At 55.4% G+C, this 23772-nt stretch overlaps 2 protein-coding genes and 1 long non-coding RNA gene across 8 annotated transcripts; 1 reads left to right on the forward strand and 2 right to left on the reverse strand.

Moving 5' to 3' along the window:
- Positions 1-53: 53 nt before the first annotated feature.
- LOC110358821 (uncharacterized) lies at positions 54-8398 on the reverse strand. 6 transcript variants are annotated; one of them, XR_010472505.1, is made up of 4 exons: positions 7471-8398; positions 6360-6468; positions 5350-6138; positions 54-1974 (listed from the first exon to the last, which is right to left on the reverse strand). It is a non-coding gene; the product is annotated as an uncharacterized LOC110358821 (long non-coding RNA). The 6 variants fall into 6 exon arrangements; XR_010472506.1 differs by lacking the exon at positions 7471-8398 and adding an exon at positions 6569-6671; XR_002413578.2 differs by lacking the exon at positions 7471-8398 and having other exon boundaries at positions 5350-5535; positions 6051-6138; positions 6360-6621.
- Positions 2713-15378, forward strand: PARM1 (prostate androgen-regulated mucin-like protein 1). Its single transcript, XM_065062512.1, has 4 exons — positions 2713-2847; positions 12230-12889; positions 13940-14018; positions 15119-15378. Exons 1-4 carry the CDS (start codon positions 2799-2801, stop codon positions 15201-15203), a joined length of 873 nt encoding a protein of 290 aa, XP_064918584.1. The 5' UTR covers positions 2713-2798; the 3' UTR covers positions 15204-15378.
- Positions 15379-20014: 4636 nt separating this feature from the next.
- Positions 20015-23731, reverse strand: RCHY1 (ring finger and CHY zinc finger domain containing 1). Its single transcript, XM_065062440.1, has 9 exons — positions 23529-23731; positions 23320-23439; positions 22825-22940; positions 22683-22761; positions 21928-21972; positions 21776-21834; positions 21344-21370; positions 20986-21106; positions 20015-20827 (listed from the first exon to the last, which is right to left on the reverse strand). Exons 1-9 carry the CDS (start codon positions 23589-23591, stop codon positions 20699-20701), a joined length of 759 nt encoding a protein of 252 aa, XP_064918512.1. The 5' UTR covers positions 23592-23731; the 3' UTR covers positions 20015-20698.
- Between the last annotated feature and the right edge of the window lie 41 nt (positions 23732-23772).

The following is a 23772-nucleotide window of genomic DNA, read 5'->3' on the forward strand; positions in this document are numbered from 1 at the left end:
TGGGCAGAGCTCAGACTCACCTCCCCCAAACCTATTTATCCCTGGCCGGCGTGTTATGAAAAGGGAGATTTATTCCTAGCGAGTTGCTAATAAAACACCCTTCCCGAAGCCTTTGGCAGGGGATGACGGCAGCTACAAATTATTTTGCAAAGGGGCCGTGCCTTGGCACAAGTCTTCTGCATGCTGGGCTTTGGGGAAGGCGGTTTTAGCCCTGGGGTAGCTGGGAGGATGCTTCTTCTCCCCCCAGCCATGTGGGGGTGAGGGTGTCCCCCCGAGATGCTGGTTGTCCCCTCCTGGCACCTGGGGATGCTCAGTAGGGATGTGGTGCTGTGAAATGATGCTGTCCCAGACCCAAAACAAAAGCGAGGGGCAGCAGCCCTGCCTGCAGCGAGCAGGCAGGCAGGGGTAGCGGGGCCGGGGGGGTACGGGAGCTGCTGCCTGCTCGTTGTGGTTTACAGGCATGAAATAAGCTGGGAGGGGGGAAATGAAAGACTGGAAAGAACGGGTGACCTCAAACCGCAAGCTGGTAACTATTAATGCAAGTGCTGGCAGCTGCCCAGCCATGCCATTTGGCCACCGGCCAGTGGGTGAGTGAGCTCCTGCAGCCCTGGCCAGCCAAAAAATGAGCCGCAAGCTCCGGCATGACAGTACTGTCACCTCCCCAGTGCATCGTCACCCCAGCTCCCAGCTGGTGGTGGGGCGAGAGCCCAGTCCCGGACCCCCCAAAAGCAGGCAGGGGGTGCTAAACCACCAGGGAAACGTTGCAAAGCTCCGGTGAGGACAACAGGGACTTGGGCAACAGCGGAAAACCAGGGGCTGGCACCTGGCCGGGGTACAGGGACAGCCAAGAGGAGGTGGCTTTGTCATGGTGGGGTGGGCAAAGGCAGGGAGCAAGCAGAAAAAGATCCTTGTGCCCACCAAAAGAAAACAGTCTCCCTTCAGCATCCTTCATAATGGGATGAAACTCGGGAGAAAAATCATTTTAAAGGGAGTTTTAGAAGAGCTGGAGCCCCAAGGCAGATGTCACCAGAGGCAACAGTTTCCACTCCCTGGTAGGAACCAGGAAGGGCTGGCAGAAGATGTCTCCAAAAGGGACCTCGCCGGCCGTATGGCCTCAGCTCTCGCTGTCACCATGAGTATCACGCCCTCCCAGGGACCTGTCTGGCCAGGCAGGAATGGCTGTGCAGATGTGGCCAGGCAGAGGTGGCCACCAGAAATCTCCTCCTCATGGGAACAAGCGGCACTTTCTGCAAAAGAAAACTACAAAAAGGCCTGGAGAGAGGCAGCAGGGACGTTAGCGTGCCTTTCCCACGGTGCCCAGCTCCTGCACTGATAACGACGTTATTTTTCCTCCTCCCAGGCAGAGGAGAGGCTTCAAGGAGGGCCGAGATGCCAATGGTGCGTCCAAGCCACCGACGCACAGCGAGGCGGCCGCATCCCGGCCCTTCCAGAAGCAGCAGCTGACATGGACTTTCTGTCCTGCTGTTTTAGGCCCGAAGCCAAGATCCGTCCTGAGAAAAATGCAACACAATGCAACAAACTGGATGGTTGTGTAAGCCCAGTTAAAGATAGCTCGGCCGTGGCCCAGGTTCGAGGACGTCCTTTTTCGTAGCGAGCATGCAAAAGAGTGGAGAAGATGAGTTCAGCCTCAAAACATTTCACCTGGAGCAAAGCGCTTTCCAGAGGGAAACAGATTTAAAATCTCTTCTAAAAAAAAAAATAGAAAAGGCACTTGTACCTTCCACTGTGCCGCAGGGGTCTCCTGGCTGAGTCCTTTGGGCTGTGGGACCTGCATTCTGGGGGCCGTCCACTGCAGGTAGCAAATGCCATGGAAGGGCTCTGGCTGTCCGGCTCTGCCCGGGCTCCCCGTGATGGGAGACTTGGGGAGTCCTCCCCCATGGGCCCCAGACTCCCCGAATGTGGCAGTTGACGGATGCTCAGCAGCTTTTGCAGGGAGGGCAGGCAGGGGCAAGCCTGTAGGAAGAGGAATGCCCCAGCAAGGCACACACACCTCTTACTGCTTTTAAATCACAGAACCACAGAATAGTTTGTGCTGGAGAGACCTTCCCAGCTCCCCCGGTACCCCCTGCCATGAGCAGGGACATCTGCACCAGCTCAGGGTGCTCAGAGCCCCGTCCAGCCTGGCCTGGGATGTCTCAGGGATGGTTCATCCGCCACCTCTCTGGGTACCTGGGCCAGGCTCTCACCACCCTCAGGGCAACAATTCCTTCATTTCTAACCTGAGTCTCCCCTCTTCTAGTTTAAAACCGTCACCCCTTATCCTGTCGCAACAGGCCTTGCTCAAAAGTCTGTCCCCATCACAAGTCCTACCCAGGCAGGAGCTGGCGTGGGCCCAGAGGAAGGAGAGACTCAAGGGACAGTGTGACAGCACCCCGAGCACCAGCCCAATGCAACCAGCTGGGACGAGAGCATCCCGTGCCCGCTGCCGGTCCCGGTGCGTGATGCCCACTGACAACGCACCACGCTTGGGCCCGGGTCCTGGCATGGTGCTCAGCACCCAGTGCTAGCGCTGGGTGCCCAGTGCCTCATCCAAGTGCCCAGCGCTGGAGCCACCACCCAGTCCCAGTGCCCGGTGCCCTCCTGATGGACCCGGCGCCTGGTGTCCTGCACAACGTGCCCCATCCCGGTGCCGGCAGGTGCCGCTGTGCTGCCGGCGGCGTCGGCGGGGGCCGGCCCGGGGGCGGCGGCGGGGGCCGGACCGGAGGCGGTGGCGGGGGCGGCGGGGACCGGGCGGTGCGTCCGTCCCTCCGGCCGCGGCTGCCAGCGCCGCCGGCACCATGGGCTGTTCCTGCCGCCTCTTCCTCGCCCTCCTCCTCCTCCCGGCAGGTAAGTGCGCGCCGCCGGACCGGGGTGAGGGGCAGCGGGGAGCGCCGGGATGGCAGCCGTGCGATGGGGACGGCGAGTCACCGCGGTCCCGGGGGGGTCTCACCTCTCCTTTCCTCCACCCCCTGCCCCGCAGAGGGGTCCCCATCTCGGTCTCCAGTCGGGATGCAGGAGGATAACTTCAGGGGACCACCAGCAGGCAGCCCCCCCGCCCCGTCCAGGCTGGAGCTCACCCCTCAGCCTCCTATCCCCCCCTTCCCAGCGTGGTCGCCACTTTGAAGGAGCTTTTATCGCTCACTCCAACCTTGAGCAGAGGCTCCTGCGCACCCAGCACCTGGCGCTTTCCCCGGCATCTCCCTCCTCCTACCCACCCCCCCTCCGCGATATCAACCCCCCATTTCACAGAAACACCCCCAATTTGACATCTCTCCCCGCATAACACAGTCAGAGGAGATGGCTCGGTCCCCAGCAAGGGTGACAGCGGGCGCTTTCACATGACAGCACGCACCGCTCATCCCTCCATCCAGGCTGGGTTTTTAAATAAACACCGAGAGCTGCTTGCTTAGGAACATTAAAAACACACTCGCATAACAGAGCGCCGGGGACATGCACAAGGAGAAATACGTCGGGTGAAGCTGTTGTTATTCAATTATGAAATGGCTCTGGGCCTGCGGCAGAGCGGGGCGAGGGGACCGAGCTGGCAAAGCCCGGAACCAGCAGCCATGTCCCCAAAATGGGGTCTGCAAGAGGAGCAACCCAGCATTGTGGGGCACACCCGGCCAGGGGAGATCTTGCCTCATTAAGTGACCCCACTAAGGCAAGAGGATGAAGATCTGGCTAAATCCTTCTCGTAAACGGAGAGTTTGGACCAAAAGCTCTTGTTTCTGCTCTTTCACAGCAAGTGCATTTGGGATGGATGGGGATGAAGCTGCATTTTGGCCGGTGCCCCCCGTTCCCGCTCCTCGGGGATGCCACTGGGAGTCAGAGCGCGGCCGCTTTGGGGTGGGAGGCGGGTTTTTCCCAGAGCCCGGGCCAAAGTCCAGGCTGTTCCCATGACCGTCCCTCTCCGAAGCACCAGCATCAACAGGGCTTGGCAGAAGAGCTGGGAAACATTCCCCCAGAGCACTGTCCCCGGGGCTCTTGGGCTGCTCCCAAACAACCCCAAAGCCCCGAACCTTTCGGGTGCTTTCTACAGCTTTTTATAGAAATAATACTTAAAAAAATATATTTACCGCCTGAGAGAACATAAAAAATATTATTTAGATATACTTTGAGCTCATTCTTCAGGACTTGGCAATAGAAAGAACATCAGGAGCAAAATAAGGCTGGGCTTTGCCTGGCCAGGTAAGGAAATAACAGCATCTCTCCCACAGGAAAGTTTTTATCCTATTATTACTTTTTACTGTGGATGTAAGCTCAAAGCTTCTTTCCTGACATGATGCCTGGTCCTGTACAAATGCCCTGAGCCTGCTTGCCCCTCTAGCAATTCGCTCTTCTCCCCATCCAGCAGCTGAGAAGTACCCGCAAGAGGAACCTTTTGGCTTTAAAGGCTTCGGCTGCTTCTGCAGGGAGGAAAAAGCTGCTTTTTTGGGGTCTCAGAGCCTGGCACCACATCGTTACAGGCGGCTTTGACCGCTCCCAGCCCCCACGTGCCAGCTGAAGAGCAGGAGGATATGTAGGTATTATATTAGTAGTAATACAATAATTATCACCCCGCCCAGCCCAAACAAGCAAGACGCATCTTCAGCCTCTAATACTGCCTTTCCAGAGGATGCTCAGAAATTCCTGTGATGAGCCCAGTTGTTTCCCCACGCCGGCGGGAGGCTGGGACGGGCCTGACGCACGGTTAATGCTGCGCCTAGCAGCAGTAATTAGTAGCTAGCCAGGAAAATTATTAGGCCGGGGTGCTGGCGCTCGGGCAGAGCTGCTGTTTGCAACACGCCTGGCTCGATCGAGGGCTGTGTCACAGATATCACCCTGAAAAATTGCCCGGTGGGGGTGCCCGAGCCCAGCGGCACGGACAGGGAGAGGGCTGGCTGCGCCGGCATCCCAGCCCAAATTGCTGACAAATCCCTTCTCCTCCCCGGTGCAACACCCCAGGGAAACAAGCACAGCATAATACACATCAGCATGCTTGAAAAACATAACAGCCAGTATCTAAAGGGCTTATTTGTGTTTAAATCAAGCAAAAATAATTTTAGAATCATTTTAGAAAGCGCTGCTGCTGTAGAACAAACCTGCTTTTAACGAGGGCAAAGCTCATGGCAAGATGAAGAGTCCCGACACCTCCCAGCAGCTTTGTGACACTCTGCCATCTAAAGGCAGCGGGTGCCAGGAGTGACAGCCTGCCAACACAGCCCACCGGGGACACGGGCCCTGCCAGCCAGGGGGACCAGGAGCAGAGACTTTCCCCCTGGTCGTCAGCACACACCACTGCCTGTGTGGACGGACCGGTTGGTACAGGTTGTTCCATTACTCTCCGGAGAAAACCCTCTCGAGACTCACCTTCGTCTTCTTTTCTGCTATAATTTCATGGTGACTTGCCGTGGAGGAGCACAGAACACAAGGTGCTGGAGCTGCCAGCCCGGTTCCTCTCCATCTCCATCTCCATCTCCATCTCCATCTCCATCTCCATCTCCATCTCCATCTCCATCTCCATCTCCATCTCCCTGCCACAGCTTTCCTCAGCATCTGAAAAATGTGCAAGACCCCCTGTTAGCTCCTTCCTCCCATGTAATAACCTGGAGAAGAGCAGCTGCTGCTCCCAAGCCAGCCAACATCACACCAGCGAGCGCAAACACCGCTTGGAGCCCCTCTTTGCCACCTTGCCCGAGGCCCCTTGGCTTTATCCGCACGGCTCGCGTTTTGCCAAGTCAGACCGTGCATCTACGAGATATTCCTGCACAGTGACATCCAACAAGGTGGACAGTGATGGGTCTCGGGGTGGTGAGGGACACGGGGAGACAGCAGATGGATTTCCATGGCGGAGCCGTTCTGTTCCTCTTTGCTACAGAAAGCTTCAGCAGCAATTAGACCCAAAGCACTTAAGGGCCACTCAGCACGAGAAAACTAATCACGCAGGAAGCCAGCTCAGCTCTCTGGTAAATCAGAGCCACTGCACATTTATTTGTTCTGACTGCCTTGGCTTCTCGACAGTTGTTTTTTGTTGTGGTTTTTTCTTTTTTTCCAAAAGCTTTGCTATTTACCTGTTTATGCTTCTGCCCCCCTGCTTTTCTCACTTGGTTTCTTCCTCCTCTTGCGATCCTCATCCTGTTCTACCATCACCAGCGCGACCTGCTGTTGAAAAATCCAGGTGAGACAGCGTGAGGCAAGCGGGCGGCAAAGAAGCGGCGCTATGCCCAAGGGTGTTTTGGCTGCCGCTGGAATTACAGGTCACCAGAAAGCACACGCAGTGCTGGAGCTGTGCTACAGACCTGCAGAGCCACCGTCCTGGCCCTGCTTTGCTCTTTTAAGCTCTAAGACCTTCCAAAGAATGAGCATTGAGTGGTACCAACCTGGCTGGGTGCTCCGTCCGGCGTGACGTGGGTCACGCAAAGCTTCAGGTCCTGCAGCGCTGCTCCCAGATCCGCCTCTCGTCCTTATTTATGGCAGATAAAATGTCTCCTAGAGAAGCGGAGACACAAGTTCAACGCCCAAGATGACCACTGCATCCTCCCTTCCCCTCGTCCTGTGCCAGTGAAGAGCAACGTGAGCTTAGCCAGACCCTTGTTTACTGCGCACGGGACCCTTCCACCGGGGACATGAGCAACACCAAAGCCCGAATTGCATGGTGACAGTCAAGGTGAAGCAGCCCAGTGCTGATTTACTCGAAAAACAAGTTGAACCCAAAGCTAAAACCAGTTTTATTCAGTTGTAGCTATACCCAAGGACCTTCAGCCTCCCATGGCCAGATGCTACCAGCCTCTCGCAGCTAAAAAACAACAACACAATCCAAATCGCACCTGAGCACGAGTGAGGGGGAAGAGGCAGTGCGGGAAAAACACCACGAGGCTCACGAATCCCCAGCCGCAGAAACGAAACCGAGCCAACAAGGTCACGAGCAGGAAGTGCTCGCCCCATATTTAACCATAAATTGCTTTACTGCTCTGCATCATTTCACCTGCTCACGAACCAGCACGTGCTGCGGGGCCGGAGGAGTCGGGGTCACACTGTCACTGGCCCCAGGGGACAACCAGCAAAACACAGAACCTGGTCAAAAAAAGATAGTGTGCCAAAACCCACATAACTCAGAACAAGGCACACCAGCTTAGCCCGGGGTTTAGGGTCTGGTTGTATCTCTGAGAAAGAGCTGAAAGAAGAGCTCACCCCTGCACAGGCTTTCCCTCACTAGCAGCATCATTCGCAATTAATTACCCACAACGATTTCCACATACTCTCAGGAATACTGTGCAGAAAGAACACAGCTCAGGCCCCCATTTTTGGTGTGATCTGTGTGGCTTTTAGACCCGTGTTGTGGGGGGGTTGTCTCTAACTCGTGATGGGTTTTGGTGGTGGTGGTTTTCCTTTTTATTTTTCTTTCTTTTTTCTTCTTTTCTTGTCCTCAGTTTCCACTGATATTGTGGCTTCATTTCTAATTCTGTTCCTTGTGCTAACCCCCAATCTTACTGTATCCCACCGTTGTGAGTAGAGGACGGGGCTGTTCTAACATCCTTTGTCCGCCCCGGATGGGTCTTGCAGGTATGCCACGAGGCTCCCATTAATTTTTGTTGTCAAAAGTAGAGACCTAAAAGCCCAGTGATATGTTGCTTCAGTATGATCTCAGTCAAGGACCATTAGTAGCGCCCGTCCCCAAAATAACTGCTAAGCTGGCATAAAAACCCGGTACCCAGCTCTACTGCGTGAGCCGGGGATGATGTGTGTGCCCAGCAGATCTTCTTTCTGCAGTAACTTGCTCTCCAGTCACATTTCTTGCTCAGAAAGGGTGGTCAGATGCTGCCTGTAAATATGGATGAGACGAGTTGCTGAGAGGAAGAAGAAAATCAAATAGTAATCCAGAAACTTCTATTTCTCCAGGGGCTTCGGCTGCTGGAGGAGTTTTGCCCACCCCAGCGTGGGTACGAGTGTCTCGGTTAATTCAGATTAAGAGCACGGCAGCATGTGGCGTGCGGCTCGGGGCGTGCGGACCTTCTGCTGGTTGCATCGGCTGTGATGAGTCACGAAGCCGCTGTCATTAAGAGCTGCATCCCTGCCTTATCGGCGGCTGCTCGTTTGCTGTGGTGGAGCCGCTCCATCTGATGTCATCCACTGGGGCCGGAGCCGGTCCCTGGTGCTTACCCTGCTTTCCAAACCATTTGTTTTGGGGTTTTTTTAAGCTTGCTCTGATTGCTTCTGGAGAGTCTGAGAGACGTGTCGCTGAAGAGCCGCCAGCTGGGTTCTGGCACTGCTTTCCGAGCAGGACGCGGGAAGCGTTCAGCCTGTGCGGGGTGAGACGCCCACCCTCGCGTGCATAAGGAAGAACAGCGTGAAAACAGGAGGAGGAGTTAATTCTATCAGATCCATTCCCTGGGCTGGCAGGTGACTGACATTAATCTTCCCTAACAGCAAGATATTTGTATTATAGGAGGTTTAGATTTTTAGTTTCGCATTATAGGAGCTTTGGATTTTTATATTTGCATTATAGGAGCTCTGGATCCCTATTTTCTTGGCTCTTTCCTGTAGGAAAGAGCCCTCCTAGGGAAGACTGCCTAGAAAAACAACTTTTCAAAGCTCCCACAGGACTGCGAAGTGCGAAACCGCTGTTTGGAGCGGTTCCCTTGTCCTTGTGTCCCCTGTCCAGCTGTGCTCTGGGGTGGATTCCAGAAGGATGGTCAATTGCCTTAAGGGGATGACATGGATAAAATCCTCCCGGCCCCGCTCTGTTCGGCATCCTTTGGCAGCTAACGTCCTTCAGTCCCTTTGACAGCCCCTGGCTGATTTTGTTAATGGCTTTTGAAGTCCTCTGGTTCTAAAAGAAGGTTTCTAGTGGGTTTCTGTTCCTCGTTCCTGGGCACTGCTCTGGTTCCTGCTCGCAGCTGCCGCTCCTACAAACCAGGTGCTGGAGAAACAAGGAAATCCCCCTTTTTTTCCCACTTTCTCAGATGTGTTGGTAGAGGACCGGGCTTGCAGAAAAGCTGGGGGGGCCCTTGTAGCCCCCCGGCTCCCTGGGACCAGGCAGCACTCACCTGGGACGCAGGTTGTCCTTGTGCGCGGTGGCACGAGGACATGTGGAGCCACCAGCCCAGGCGTTCCTCAGCAAGGTCCTTCCACCGTCCCATCCTCACTGGTTGAGAAGCAGCCTGTGTCACCTCCAGGGTCCCGTCTGGGCTCATCCTGCGGTGCGAAGCGGGCACAGCCTGGGGTGCTGTGCTGGGGGTGAGGGCTCCAGCCCAGCGCGGATGCTGGGTCCCAGAAAACGCGGTGGAGGTGACGGCACGGGGAGAACAAGAGGACAACAGAGGGCTGGCCCAGGCAGGGTTTGCCAGCAGAGGTGGCTGTCCATCTGGAAACCAGCACCAGGCTGGCAATGACCCTGCACCATGCCCAGGGAAGAGGGAGGCGGGAAACCAGGGCTGAGCTGAGCGACTCCAGCAACGCTGCCTTTGGCCATGCTCACTCTCCTGGGACGTGTCCCTGTGACTTGTGACCGGCTTGGCCAGGAGCCCTCAGCCCGCGGACGAGGACTGTCCCTGCGTCCAATTTTGGCTCGCCCTCTGAATTTATACCCCTTAGATGTTATCGGAAACTGCCTGACTCATCCTGGCTAGCAGCGTTGCCAGCTTTTTGAGATCCCTGGTGGTTTCTCTCCAAAGTTCAAGCAGACCATGATGACTCTGCTGACCCTGAGTACAAAAACAAGCGACGTGGGTGGCTTTGCAGAGGGGTGGTAAGCTCCCTATATCCAGGAGAGACCAAAGGCATCTATGTTCGTAGAGGAGTAATAGATAGTACTGCCGGTTCCACACCAGTGTGGAAAGCTACCCGAGGGCTGGAGCAGCTCAGGGAATGGTGGATTTTATGGCGTTCCAGGGCCTGAACAGAGCGAGGGAGCCACCAGCCTCTGCTGGATGACGGGGACCTGTTGGGTGTGTTGGGTGCAGCCAGCGCTGTGGCCAGGGTTTGTTCTGGGGAGATGCTCGGGGTTACGTCAAGCTGTGAAAACCGGGGCATTCGTCTGAACTAATGGTTTTAAGCTCGGGATTATCACAGCAATGCAACCCGAGTTCACAGGCCAATAATTCCCAGGTATTAACCAAGAAGACAGAGACACAGACATTTTGGGAGGGGTACACACCAGAGTGCCCTGTTGACAGCAGAAGCACGTGGTGGCTTTGCAGGAACTTTGGGAAGGAGGAGGTGGGACCTCTGGGTGCTTTGCTGTGGCTGGGCTGGGTGTGGAAATCACAGATGCTGAGGCAGGCGACTTATTTAATAACCAGACTCCAGCTTGCCATCCATCTCCTTACCCTAAGATCTACCAGCCTTACACCTCAGCAGACCAAGAGCCTGAGGAAGGTCTTTCTTGGGTGTTATCTCCACCAGCTCCAAAAATCAAGGCAACAGCACACCCCTTCTGACTTTACGGGGCAAAGAGAGACCAAATGCTGGGTAGGGTGGTGAGGGAGCCCATCAAAATAGATCTACATGGAAATAGTTTGCAGTGAGGTACATAATTCCCTACTTCACCACTGCAGACAGGGATGCAGCGTCAGAGGTGCAGAGCACCCATGGTCTTAGTCCCACCTCCAAAACTCTCCTGCTTGGGAAATGGGGCATCTACAGGGCCAGGAAAAACAATTTTGGGTCAAACACACCAGGGGCTTGTGCTCTAGTGAAAGCATTGCCCCAGAGCCGGCTTTAAATCCCTAACCAAGTGTGTGTTTGCAGCTTCTAGACAGAAAATGCTGTGATGAAAGTCATCCACATACCTTGAGTTCTCTCTTGTGATCCAGAGGTCCTCAGCAGAGCTGTCCCTTCTGCTGTCCTCCTCCACTGGAGATGTTCAAGCTGAGCAGAGCTGTACGAGATACCTGCAGCCTCTTGGTTGCACTGAGAACACCCAAATAACGTGATTTAGTGAGTCCTTGCTCACCCCACCATTTCTGGAGGAACCTCGTATTGCACAGTCCCAGCTCCCAAATTCAAGTCCTTCCCACCCCATGGTTTCTTGGTGGAGCTTTACCTGCAATAACAGTCGTGTGGTGGGACAGCAACAGCTCTTCTAAAACCCCACATTCTGGTGGAAGCTGGGTCCGTTCTCGCTACGTTGGGTGTGACCTCACAGCTGGAACTGCGGTTTGCCTGTGGGGGACGCAGCTTTGGCGGTGGTGGGTGGCAGAAGGTCCTTAGGGGACGGCCTGGTGACGATGCCCACCCAGGTATGACCTGCAAGATCCTGTTAATGAAGAACTACCGCCATCATTTTCTGGGCTCTTTCTACTGCTGTTTCTCATTTACATGACCACCAAGCTCCTGCCTCTGGAGCTGAAGGAGTTTGGTTTCAGGGTTCCCAGAAAATCAGCATTTTGGGGAGTTGTTGGGGTTTTTTTTTGTCCTCCACACTCACATAGTAACTAATTTATCAGAGCAAGTTCTTACCATTACCAGTGCTGGGCTGCGGGTGTGAATAAAGGAATGAATGGGAATAGAAATCCCTGCTGATGTCGTTCAGGGTTGGCACACTGTTTCTCCAGCCCAGCCGTGCCGAGGGAGCTGCTGCTGATGGCCCAGTGCTGAGTTTAACCCTGGGGAGCAGAAAAGTGGGGGGTGGAACAAAACCCCAGCAGTTTGCTGGTGGGGATGGAGGAGAGGATGACTCATCTCACTGCTAAGAAATGGAGACGAATGAATGAATGCACAAGGAGAAGGGGGGAAGAGGAGAAAGAAGCGTCTTGTTATTATTCCCAGCTGCGTGGTGGCTGTGCAGGAGGAACTTGTTCTCCTGCTGCGTTGTGAGATGCTGGGAAGACGAAGGAGGGGGCGTAGGGGATGGGGGATCCCAGCCTTGCATGGGGAAACGGGCTGGTTAAACCTTCTCCTCTTGCCATGCAGTGATATTTGCTGTATGTTTATTTGCATAGAATAGAATCACAGAATCATTTTGGTTGGAAAAGCCCCTCAAGATCATCGGGTCCAGCCATAACCCCCCCCGGCACTAACACATGTCCTGAGAACCTCTTTTCTACATCTGTCCAACCCTCCAGGGGTGGTGACTCCAGCACTGCCCTGGGCAGCCTGTTCCAGTGCTTGACAACAATTTTAGATATCTCTCATAGTTTTAAAACCAATAACCATTTCCAGCTTCATTCCAAAGCCCTTTAACATTCACCAAAACCCCATGTTGTCCTGAGGGTTTGCCCATTATTAATATTTCTTTCTCTCCCTCCAGGACTGGGCGATGACTCCTCAGTGTCACCCCTTGTCCCCAGCAGCCCTCCCTCCCCCTCGGTGGGGACCGGCTCCAGGGACATGGCTTTGCGCACGCCAGCTCCTGGCCAGCCCCCAGCGCCCACGTCCAGGGGACCTGCTGGAGAAGGGGTGATCTCCAGGCCAGCAGAGGGGGGTGGCCACAATGCCACCCCCACGGCGGCACCATCCCCTGCTCCCACCTCCATCACCGCAGCGGATGGCCCATCCGTCACCTCCAGCCCCAGCTCAGTGCCACCAACCTCGGAGACAGCCCCAGGTCCACGGACAGCAAATACTGCCAGCTTGGCGAGAGGCACGACGGATATGGGGGCATCTCCCAGCCCTACGGGTGTCCCTGCATCCTCCTCATCCTCCCTCCCCACCAGCGACCTGCACTCATCCCCCGGGACGGTTTTGTCCCCAACGCCTGTTGTCCTCACGAGCCCTGACACCACCCAGCCGCCGGCGCTGACGGAGGATGTCCCTTCCCTGGGGACGCTGGCCATGGCATCAAGCCTGGCCGTGGAGCCAACGTCCCCCCCAGTGACTGTGGCCAGTCCCACCACAGCCGAGGCCACCGGCAAAACCACCCTCTCCACCGGGGTCACCATGGAAGAGGTCCCACGCGCCTTGAGTGCAGGTGAGCTCCGCCACCCTCCATGTACATATATATATGTATTTATATAATGTCAACCTCAGGGTGCTTATATCAGGGGGGAATTGGAAGCGAAAAGGTGGTGAAGGTCCTGAAAGCACTGTTCTGCAACAGCTGAGCTTTCCCAGCTCGCTCTCTGGGGAAGCCACTTCACCGGTGGAGACAAGGAGTCATAGACACTGAACCGAGACACAAATAAAAGCCTTAGCTGCAAGCTGGCGTTGAAACGCTTAAGGACGAGAGGAAAGAAGTGCCCTGGCAGTGGGTGCAACCTGGTGTATGTTTTTCTCCTCCCTCCTGGAGACCACACCAAGCCCATGCTAGCTTTGACCCATCCCCTTCTGCAAGCTCAGAGACATTAAAAGTGCTTCATAAAACAAAAAATTGAGGGATCTGGGAGCATTTTCCGGCCTTGGTTCAGCACTAAATGGGACCGGGTGCCAGGAGAAGCATCGTGGATCAAGTCTATAGTCCCTACTGAGCACCTCAGTGAGGACAGAAGTGTCCCCAGGTGGTGGCATCCAGTCTCATATCATAGAACCATTGAATCATTTTAGTTGGAAGAGACCCTCAAGCTCATCGAGTCCACCCATAACCCACCCCTGGCACTGCTCCATGTCCTGAGAACCTCATGTCCGTCTGTCCAACCCTCCAGGGATGGTGACTCCACTACTGCCCTGGGCAGCCTGTTCCAATGCCCCACAGCACTGGACAGCATTCCCTTTCTGGGAATAAATCGTTCCCAAAATCCAACCTAATTTCACACCCTTTAATCCCCATATTGCAGAAGCAGCAAGCTTGGGTCCCAGCCAGCTTGCAGGAGGGTGCGTGGCACCCCAAAAACCTGTGCTGAAAGGATTGTGAGGGGAAACCCCTTCTCAATGCTGCTGCGGTGGTGCTGAGGTAGGGGGGGAAGAAGGAGGATGTTCGTGACGCTCGTGGGCCCATCACAAAGCCAGACTGTGGGGTGGGGGTGGCGATGGGGGTTGGGGGATTGCTGAGCGCTGCCCTTTCTGATGGCCCCCTTCCCCACAGGGAGCATTGTGGCCATCACCGCGACCGTCATTGTGGTGGTGGTGCTGGTTTTCGGGGCAGCAGCGTACCTCAAGATCAGGTAAGGCTGTTTCTTTGGGGCGCTGAGAGGCGCCATTTTGGGAAGGGGGTGTCTGCATGGTGGGGAGCAGCCCCTCTTGTCGTTGTAAAGGGGGTGCCCGGGGACAAAGCCCCGGGGAGATGCCGTCCCCACACCACGTGCAGCCTCTAGTCCCAGCACAGCTGCGCTTTGTACCACATCAATATTGAAACGCAGAGCTGTTCATCTTCATTTTACTCACTCAAACTCCAGCAACGCCGCGTGGCGCACGGCCAGAACCAGTAATTATCCCCCGGGCAGGCTTTGCCACGGGTTTTGCTGTGATTTAGACCATAAACAGCAGCATGGCCCAGCACTGAGCATCTTTAACGAGGCTTTGCTGACAACCAAGACAAGCAAAGGTCTGTTGTAATTCCCCAGTCTGATTCATTGTGGGAGTAAAATCCTGCCCGAGCTTGTTTTCTGTCCTGGTGTCTCCTGCTAAAATCATAGAATCATCAAATCATTTTGGTTGGAAAAGACCCTCAAGATCATTGAGTCCAACCATAACCCACTACCCCATGTCCTGAGAACCCCATGTCCGTCTGTCCAACCCTCCAGGGCTGGTGACTCCAGCACTGCCCTGGGCAGCCTGTTCCAATGCCCCACAGCCCTTTGGGGAAGAAATTGTTCCCAGATCCAACCTCAACCTCCCCTGGTGCAACTTGAGCTGATAAGGTCTCCCCTCAGCTCCTGTTCTCCAGCTGAACCCCCAGGTCCCTCAGCCGCTCCATCACATTGTGCTCCAGCCCCTCACCAGCTCCGTTCCCTTCTCTCCACTCGCTCCAGCACCTCAAGGCCTTTCTTGGTGTGAGGGGCCCAGAACTGACCCCAGGAATCGCGTTTTGGCCTCCCCAGGTCCCAGCACAGCACGGTCACTGCCCTGGTCCTGCTGGCCACACCAGTGCTGGTACCAGCCAGGATGCTGGTGGCCACCTTGGCCACCTGGACACACTTGTGTCACCCTCGGGGCCAAAATCATCCCAAACGCTGCTGGTTAGAACGTGCATACGTTGCATTTCAAGGGCACCAAGCCCACGGGGAAGCCCTCACAGGCTAACACAGTGGTTTTGTCCCCCCAGGCACTCGTCCTATGGCCGGCTGCTGGATGACCACGACTACGGCTCCTGGGGCAACTACAACAACCCTCTCTACGATGACTCCTAGCAGGGATGCGGACCACAAAAAACCCACCACAATATCCCTTATTTATAAGCACTTCAGCAGCAGATCAGCGGCTGCCAACCCCCTCGCTGCTGCCGCCGCACCGGGCAGGGGACCCGGGGACAACGGGTGACACAGGGTGGGTGCACCGCGCCCACAATAAACTTGAGTTTTGGCCTTTGTGTGGGAATGTCTGACAGCTGGGAGGGGGACGCTCACGCAGAAGCTCGTTGCTTAATATTTTTTCTATTTAATTACGTTTTTCCCCCAAACGCAGCCCAGGGAAGGTGCGTTGAGCACCCGCGCCCCGGGCTGGGGCCACATCTCTGCGCAGGTGGCCACTGGCTCCGCAGCTTTATTTATAACCCTCGAAAAACCCGCCCGCTGAAATACAGTGAAGCTTTTCTTTAATTCCCCAATTTCTGTGTAACAGTGCGCAAAGTTGGGGGGTGGGCTCAGATACACCCTGGATAGATCCTACATACATACACTGTAGATACACCCTAGATAGATCCTAGATACCTATAACATAGATACACCCTAGGTAGATCCTACATACATACACTGTACATACACCCTAGGTAGATTCTACATACGTACACTGTAGATACACCCTAGATAGATCCTAGGTACATATGACATAGTTACACCCTAGGTAGATCCTACATACATACACCGTAGATACACCCTAGGTAGATTCTACATACGTACACTGTAGATACACCCTAGATAGATCCTACATACATACACTGTAGATACACCCTAGATAGATCCTACATACATACACTGTAGATACACCCTAGATAGATCCTAGATACACGCACCGGAGACAGACCCTAGATAGATCCTAGATACATATACCATAGATACACCCTAGATAGATCCTACATACATACACCATAGATACACCCTAGGTAGATCCTACATACATACACCGTAGATACACCCTAGACAGATCCTACATACATACACCGTAGACACACCCTAGACAGATCCTACATACATACACCATACATACACCCCCCCCCGCAGAGCGGCCGCTTTGGCAGGGTGGTGGTGGCCAGAAGCTTGATTGACTTAGTTTTATTTTCTTATGTTTTATTTTTAAAATATTTCCATTTTTTTACTATACCACCGTCCCGTCCCTCCCCTCTCTTTATGTATTAAACCCAGCCTTGGCTGGGTAGCTCAAGCCTGGCTCAACAGCGAGGCCTCAGCACAGGATCTGCTGGTACCAAGTCTATCTGCCCGGCTGTTCCTTACCCTCTTTTAGCCCAAACAGGGTAGAAACCGAGAATAAAGCAGCAAACCACCATCATCACACCTTCAACCCGCATCCAGCCCCGGAAACCACTGCGGCTGGGACCGTATATATTTGATATATCACCCTACAGGCTGAGATGTATAACAGGACCGCTCTCTTCTTGCGTTTCAGGGTTTAAATAATTCCCAGCACAGACAGCGAGAGGGAACGTTCCCGTCCTGGGCTAAATGACCTGGGTGTGCAGGAGTGCGGGGAAACCCTGTTATTTTCCATGTAATAATAATAATTTTCCATGCATTAGCAAAAAAAAACCCCAAACAAATCAAACCAACGAACCAACAACAACAACGACACCAAAAAAACCCCGATAAACAAACCCTAAACCCAGCAAAACCCAAACCAGCACACTTCCGCTCTCGAAACAATTTGGACGGCACGGTGCTGCGCTCGCCCCCCAAAACCACACGGAAAAGGTTCTCCCGAGACCCCAACAGCAAAATATCCCATGTCAGGGAGCAGAACTGGTTTGCTGGGCTTTAAAACCCCTCCTGAGCTTGACATTGTCCAACAGCAGCCACGAGCAGCAACAGCCCGCCCAGAAGATCCAAAATACCCCCCTCCCGCTCGCTTGGCTCGAAGGCTGGTGCTGAATTAAGTGTGGGGATAAGGGGAGGGGAAAAGTAATGCACTTAAAAATATACCTATACATAATCCTCAGGGGAATCAACTCCTTTTTCACAAAGGAGCAAAGCAATGGGTGTCACCTTGTGCACAACACCGAGTTTCCAGGAGGAAGGTTTGGCCAAGACATTGACCCGGACCCCCTCACCGAGGCCGATTTCCCAGGGCAATTCACGCTCCGTCCCCGCGCCGGCCCCCAAACCTGAGCCCTTATACAGACATTCACACCGCGCCCGCAATCCGGCCTTATTTCTGCTCCCTCTGGATTAATAAGGGATTTATTGCGATTTTTGGGTATTTTTAATGGACCTTGGTGCTGCGGGCGCAGAGGACGGTGTGAGGGTGGACCAAGCAGGAAATAACAAATAAATAGGTCATGTTTGTCCCTATAGTTTGGAAACAGAGATGAAAACACCCATGTGGGATACACACTCGGTGCCGCCTCTTGCTGCTCACAGCAACCTCCTCAAAGTATAAAGTCTCGCTGTTTGGTTTGTTCAGCTGCCCTGGGTGACGCGGTGTTGTCTGCGAGGGCCATGGAGCCAGCGGCCCAGAGGTAACAGGTGGGCTTGGTGAGCAGGAAAAGAGCTTTATGGGGTGAGAAAAAGAGAAAAAGGGAAAAGAAAATACAAACAAGAAAAGGAATGAAAAAAGAGAGAAATGAAAATGAAAATGAAAGGGAAGGGAAGGGAAGGGAAGGGAAGGGAAGGGAAGGGAAGGGAAGGGAAGGGAAGGGAAGGGAAGGGAAGGGAAGGGAAGGGAAGGGAAGGGAAGGGAAGGGAAGGGAAGGGAAGGGAAGGGTATTTCCCCCCCCACCCCTTTGCTTTTCCGAAACTGCAGGATAACTCTGGGACAAGCTTGTTTTATTTACAAAAATAGCAAAAGGCTTCCCACCCCCCCAATCCCTTTTGGCTACATTTAGTCTCAGAGCTATTTTATTTAGTAGGAAAACAGCCATAGCTCCCATGTGCAGAACATCCCCTGCCCCTCCGGGGCTCTGCCCCACCAGCTCCAAACCCGCCCCAGCCTTGCTAATTAACCCTTTGTTTCGTTCATTTGCTGATATGCCGAGATCTCATCGGTATTTTTGCCCAGCATCATCTCCTCAGGCTCCTGGTGGAATTAAGGGAGCGGGAATTAACGATGCGCGGCACAACGAGCAACAGCACTCGTTACACTGGCTAATTTACACCGGGGTAAGAGCATCTTCCCGCGGTTCCCAGCGTTCAAAGAGGAATAAAAATGTACTTTTGCAGGGGGGAAAAACAGAGAGAAAAACCCACAAATAAAACACAAAAAACCAGCCACGGGCAGGAAACGCTTTGCTGTCAATGAGCCAAGTGCTGTGGAAACGGGAGCTGCGAGATGCCCAGCGGCCCAGCCCCGGCAGCAGCTGCTGGTTTCATGTGTTATCTCAGCGAACAAGCTGCTGCGTCTGCTTTTCTGCAGCAGCTGCTTGCGGGACAATTTGTCTGCTTTGGTTTTCTTCTGTATTTTTCTGTAATTAAGGCCGTGTTCAGCAGCTGCTGCCCGCAGAGCTCCCTGCTGCAGAATCTCAGAGCTCCCTGCTGCAGAATCGCCGTCATTTGGGTTGGAAGAGCCCCTCAGGATCATGGAGTCCAACCATAGCCCACCCCTGTCCCTGCCCCATGTCCTGAGAACCTCATGTCCGTCTGTCCAGCCCTCCAGGGCTGGTGACTCCAGCACTGCCCTGGGCAGCCTGTTCCAATGCCCCACAGCCCTTTGGGGAAGAAATTGTTCCCAGGTCCAACCTCAACCTCCCCTGGCGCAACTTGAGGCCGTTTCCTCTGCTCCTGGCGCTTGTTCCTGGGGAGCAGAGCCCGACACCCGCCGTGCTACAAGCTCCTTATCTCAAAGACAGCGTCTGACGTCACATTTTGATCTCATTTACCCCAATCCATCCTTCTGAGGTCTGAGGAACATCACTTTTCAAGCAATAACACCCCAACCATGAGGAGCACCTTGAAAACATCGAGGTGGCACCACTGAATGTTTCTGGGCAGCCAAAACCACCGTGCCCAGCTCCTGGCAACCTCCGTGGGGCTGGAGCTGCTTGGGCCAGGGGTCCCCGGCTGTGTCCCACGGCCCCAGGAGGGCTCCGAGATGCTGCTGGTGGGACGCGGGGCAGAGCAGCCCCGCAGGTGACCCTCGGGACTTACCTGGAGGGAGGTCTCCAGCCAGCTGGGAGGGCAGCGAAGCCACCGGGTGACGATGGGACACATTGGGAGGGGGCTTCAAAGCTGGTAGTGTCACCGCAGGAACCCAAAGCATCGTCCACAAGCAAGAGATGAATCCTTCTCACCATCTGCACAAGCTCCAAGTCGAGCTCAAGGGGAACTTCTCGCTTGGCAGGTCCCACAGAGCCCCGTCACTGAACCAACCCCGTCCCTGGGCCATGTCCCCTCTGGGTGGCTCCGCAGGGTGTCCCCCCCAAAACCCCGCTGTGCAGGGCTGGAGCAGAGCAGCAGGAGCTCCAGACCCCCCAGTCCTGCCCTTCAGCGTCTGAAGACACCTCAGCGTGTCCCCCCATTCCCCTGTGAGGAAACCACCCCATGGTGCCCACCACTTGAGCCCCCCAACCTCCAAAAACGCACCTTCCCCTGCAAGCACCCCCACAATCAACAAGTTCCAGCGTGAATAACAAAACCATCGCACCTGCTCCCTCCCCAAACTCCCCCCAGCACCGGATTTATGGGAGGAGGTGACAGGGGCCACCTGTGCACACACCTGGTTCCTCGCCACCCAAACCGGTGGAAGAAGCTGAACACTCGTTTTTCAGCCTTAAATTGTTGTTTGAGCTCAACAGGGAATTTCCAGCAAATACATCAAATATCAAACCCGGTATAACTCAGTTTAATAGAGACTTTATTTTACATTTATTTATAAACAGAGAGAAAAGTGCTTCAGAAAAAAAGAGCCTCAGGTACAGGGGAGGTTCGGTCACAGCGGCACCCGAATCCTGGGTTTCTGACAAGAAGGGGAACGGCCGGGGTCAGAAAAGCTGCTGTTTGTCAACAAGTGGTCCCGTGGTGAAGACAAACGGGGCTTTAACAAGCAAAAAGGTTTCATGGACTTTGGACACCTTGCACGTCCTGAATTCTCATCCACTAAACTCTCCGTTACACTTAGTCTGCAAACACCTCGAAAGAAAAGGGGGGGAAGGTGTTGTTCTAAAAAGCAGCGCTCCTCCGCCCTCCTTTCTGTCCCCACAAGGAAATCAGGTGCCACTAGAAAACAAAACAAGAAACATCACAGAAAACTGGTCCCCGCACTACTCGAGTGCTTCTACGAACTGCAGCTACTTCAGCGAACGCCTCGGGCTCCGAGTGGTCGGCGCTGAGCGTTCGCGACCATCGACGCACCGAGCTACGGCCGCGGCCCAAACCCTACGGCAGCGAACAAAGCGAAACGGGGAAGAAACGGGTGCGAACACACCCGCGTCCATTAAACCACGTTCCACCCGTCGCCGTGAGAGCTTTGTGTGCGTTTATTAGCGAGGAGCGCGCTCGTCGCTGTGCGGCGGGGGGGCCCCTCACGGCTCCTCGGCCGCCAGCCGGCAGGTCCCGTCCTGCGCCGTGTTGTACGAGTCGCAGTTGCCGCACTTCATGCCCAGCAGGTGGAACTGCGCCGTGGAGCGGGCGTTGCAGTCGTTGCACAGGATCTACACGCACCGAGACAGGAGGGAAAAAGACCAACTTAGCACCAAGAGGCTGCTCGACGATACGCGAGCTATGGAAGGGCTGTCACCAGGGCGCGAAGCGGGAGGTGTTTTAATTCTGAAGACGTGGAACGTTTTGTCGCCGGGTCCAGGCCCCTCACCTGCACCATCATGTTCTGGTACTCGGGGGGCATGGGGGTCAGCGCCACCTCGTCATCCAGCTGCCGCCAGTACCGCGTCATGTCCAGCGCCGAGCGCATGCAGAGCGGACACCTGTAACCCCTGCGCAACCGCAACGCTCCAGTCAAGCTCCAATTCTGACACCAAGCCCAAGGCGACAAGGGTTGCGTCGTACCCACCACGTGGACGCACCACGCAGCAAGAATTCCCGCAGACTACTGGGAATTAAAAGTCCCTTTTCCCCTTGGGAACCACTATTAAGTACAGGACCCACACCGCGATCTTTGCCTCTCTGAGTCTGGATTCCAACAACGCTCAGAGCTGTTTGGAAATACTTACTCCTTCAGCATGTCCTCGTAGCACGTTCTGAAAAGGAAACAGGACGAGGAGCTCAGTAAGAAGAATTAAATCGCCGACGTTAACACGACTGAGCAAAGGGGAAGGGCGCGCTTCTATTTTATAAAACACAATAAAGCCGAGCCTAAGGGAAAGAAAGCTTCCCGGCCAAACCGCCCGATGCTCGGGCAATAAATCCAGAGAGCTGGGGGAGAACACAAAGTGGTGTCTGTAACACGGAGAACAGGAGCGAGAAAGGGAAAACACGACCTCGGGGTTACGACGTGATCAGAACAGAAGGGAAACACGCGTTCACTGTTTGTCCAAAGGCGCCTGGCGTTATATATCACTAAATTCTGGCAGGGTAACCAGGCCCGCAGGGCTGCAAACCAACAAAGAGGAGGGGGAGCGGGTGCTCTGAAAGGCGTGCTTTACCTGTGCAGGAGGTGACCGCAGGGCAGGACGTGAGCGCCAACGCGGGACGTGTGGATGTCCTGTTCGGGCACGGACAAAACACAACTAAGGCCTTAACGCACGATCACGGGTGAAGGCACAGCCCAACGACCGCGGGACGGGAAGGAGCTCACCTCCAGACATATCGGGCAGTCCTGCCTCGACACGTTCTCGATGCACTTGCGCAAAGACACAAAACAAAACGTTATCCTGCTGCGTGAATACCTGCGCTTTCCTAAATCCTAGAATGCCTTTAGAACGGTAAGAGAAGATGTACAAAACGCTACTGTTTGCACGTAGCTTTGAAGTTCTGAGAATTACCAAGTGTTTTAGTGTGTTAAAAACTAAAGAGCCGGGAAGGGCTCCCAGAGCTCCCGCAGCTCCAGCTGCCAGACCAAAGATGCGGAGCTGGGCACGGAGGGTTTGGCTGCCCAGAAACATTCAGTGGTGCCACCCTGATGTCTTCAAGGTGCTCCTCATGGCTGGGGTGTTATTGCTTGAAATGTGATGTTCCTCAGACCTCAGAAGGATGGATCGGGGTAAATGAGATCAAAATGTGACATCAGATGGTGTCTTTGAGATAAGGAGCTTGTAGCACGGGGGGGGTCGGACTCTGCTCCCCAGGAACAAGAGCCAGGAGCAGAGGAAACGGCCTCAAGTTGCACCAGGGGAGGTTGAGGTTGGATGTGGGGAACAATTTCTTCCCCAAAGGGCTGTGGGGCATTGAACAGGCTGCCCAGGGCAGTGCTGGAGTCACCAGCCCTGGAGGGCTGGACAGACGGACACGAGGTTCTCAGGACATGGGGCAGGGACAGGGGTGGGTTACATTGGACTCAATCTTGAGGGGTCTCTTCCAGCCAAAATAATTCTGTGATTCTATGGTTCTTACCTTGTGCTTTCCAAGAAGACTCAAGCTCAGGCACAAGTTGCACTTTGAACAGTGGAAAAAATCCTCCTTCGGCCCAATCCTGAAGAGAAAAGCGTCGTTATGAAGCGCAGGTCCCCCCCTCCCGCTCCCGCCCCGCACGCACCTGCAGATCCCGCACTCGGCGCAGTGGTACTGCTGCTTGTCGCGGTCGAACAGGTGGCAGATGCTGCAGTAGTACTCGCCGAAGAGGTTGTGGCAGCCCTCGCAGCGCTGCTGGGCCTGCCGGGGGGCGACAACAGGGACACGGCCCTGAGCCCTCCGGCCGCACGGCACGGCAGAAGCGCCCTCACCAACATGGCGGCGGGGCGACGGCATCACCATGGTAGCGCTGCCCTCACCAACATGGCGGCAGAGCGACGGCACCACCATGGTAGCGCTGCCCTCACCAACATGGCGGCTGGGAGACGGCACCACCATGGTAGCGCTGCCCTCACCAACATGGCGGCTGGGAGACGGCACCACCATGGTAGCGCTGCCCTCACCAACATGGCGGCGGAACGACCGCACCACCATGGTAGCGCTGCCCTCACCAACATGGCGGCGGAACGACCGCACCAACATGGCGGCGCCCCCACGGCCACGCACCCACCGGACCCACCTTCTGCAGGAGGCGGCAGCGGGCGCACTGCACCTCGGCCACGCTGAAGCGGTCCAGCTGGTGCTCCTCGGCGCCGTCGTGGCACAGGCGGCAGGCGTACAGCTTCCCGCAGCACGGCGCCTGCCAAGGGCACGGCCCACCATCAGCGCCCGGCCGCGGGCACGGCCCCGCCGCCTCGCCTCGGCCCTCCCGCCCCGCCGCCGCCTCACCCGCAGCAGGCAGCCGCGCCGGTAGTGCTCGCAGCCCTCCTCCTCCTCCCCGCCCGCCGCCATGGCCGCCCGGCCCGGCCGTTCCGCCGCTTCCGTTTCCGTTCCGCCGCTTCCGCCCCGCCGCCGTTCCGGGGGCGCGCACGGCGCAGACCGGGGGTCCCGCCGACCGAGGGTCCCGCAGATCGAGGGTCCCGCCGACCGAGGGTCCCGCAGACCGGGGGTCCCGCAGACCGAGGGTCCCGCC

Source organism: Columba livia, chromosome 4 (assembly GCF_036013475.1).
Source record: "Columba livia isolate bColLiv1 breed racing homer chromosome 4, bColLiv1.pat.W.v2, whole genome shotgun sequence".
NCBI lineage: Eukaryota > Metazoa > Chordata > Aves > Columbiformes > Columbidae > Columba > Columba livia.

Bases quoted from the DNA above. Each gene is read 5' to 3' on its own strand.
- PARM1 (XM_065062512.1), top strand. From the start codon at position 2,799: ATGGGCTGTTCCTGCCGCCTCTTCCTCGCCCTCCTCCTCCTCCCGGCA. The intron at 2,848-12,229 runs GTAAGTGCGCGC...CTCTCCCTCCAG, and splicing joins CCTCCTCCTCCTCCCGGCAG to GACTGGGCGATGACTCCTCA. The intron at 12,890-13,939 runs GTGAGCTCCGCC...CCTTCCCCACAG, and splicing joins CCCACGCGCCTTGAGTGCAG to GGAGCATTGTGGCCATCACC.
- RCHY1 (XM_065062440.1), bottom strand. From the start codon at position 23,591: ATGGCGGCGGGCGGGGAGGAGGAGGAGGGCTGCGAGCACTACCGGCGC. The intron at 23,440-23,528 runs GTGAGGCGGCGG...TGCCCTTGGCAG, and splicing joins GGCGCGGCTGCCTGCTGCGG to GCGCCGTGCTGCGGGAAGCT. The intron at 22,941-23,319 runs GTGGGTCCGGTG...GCCCCCCGGCAG, and splicing joins GCTGCCGCCTCCTGCAGAAG to GCCCAGCAGCGCTGCGAGGG.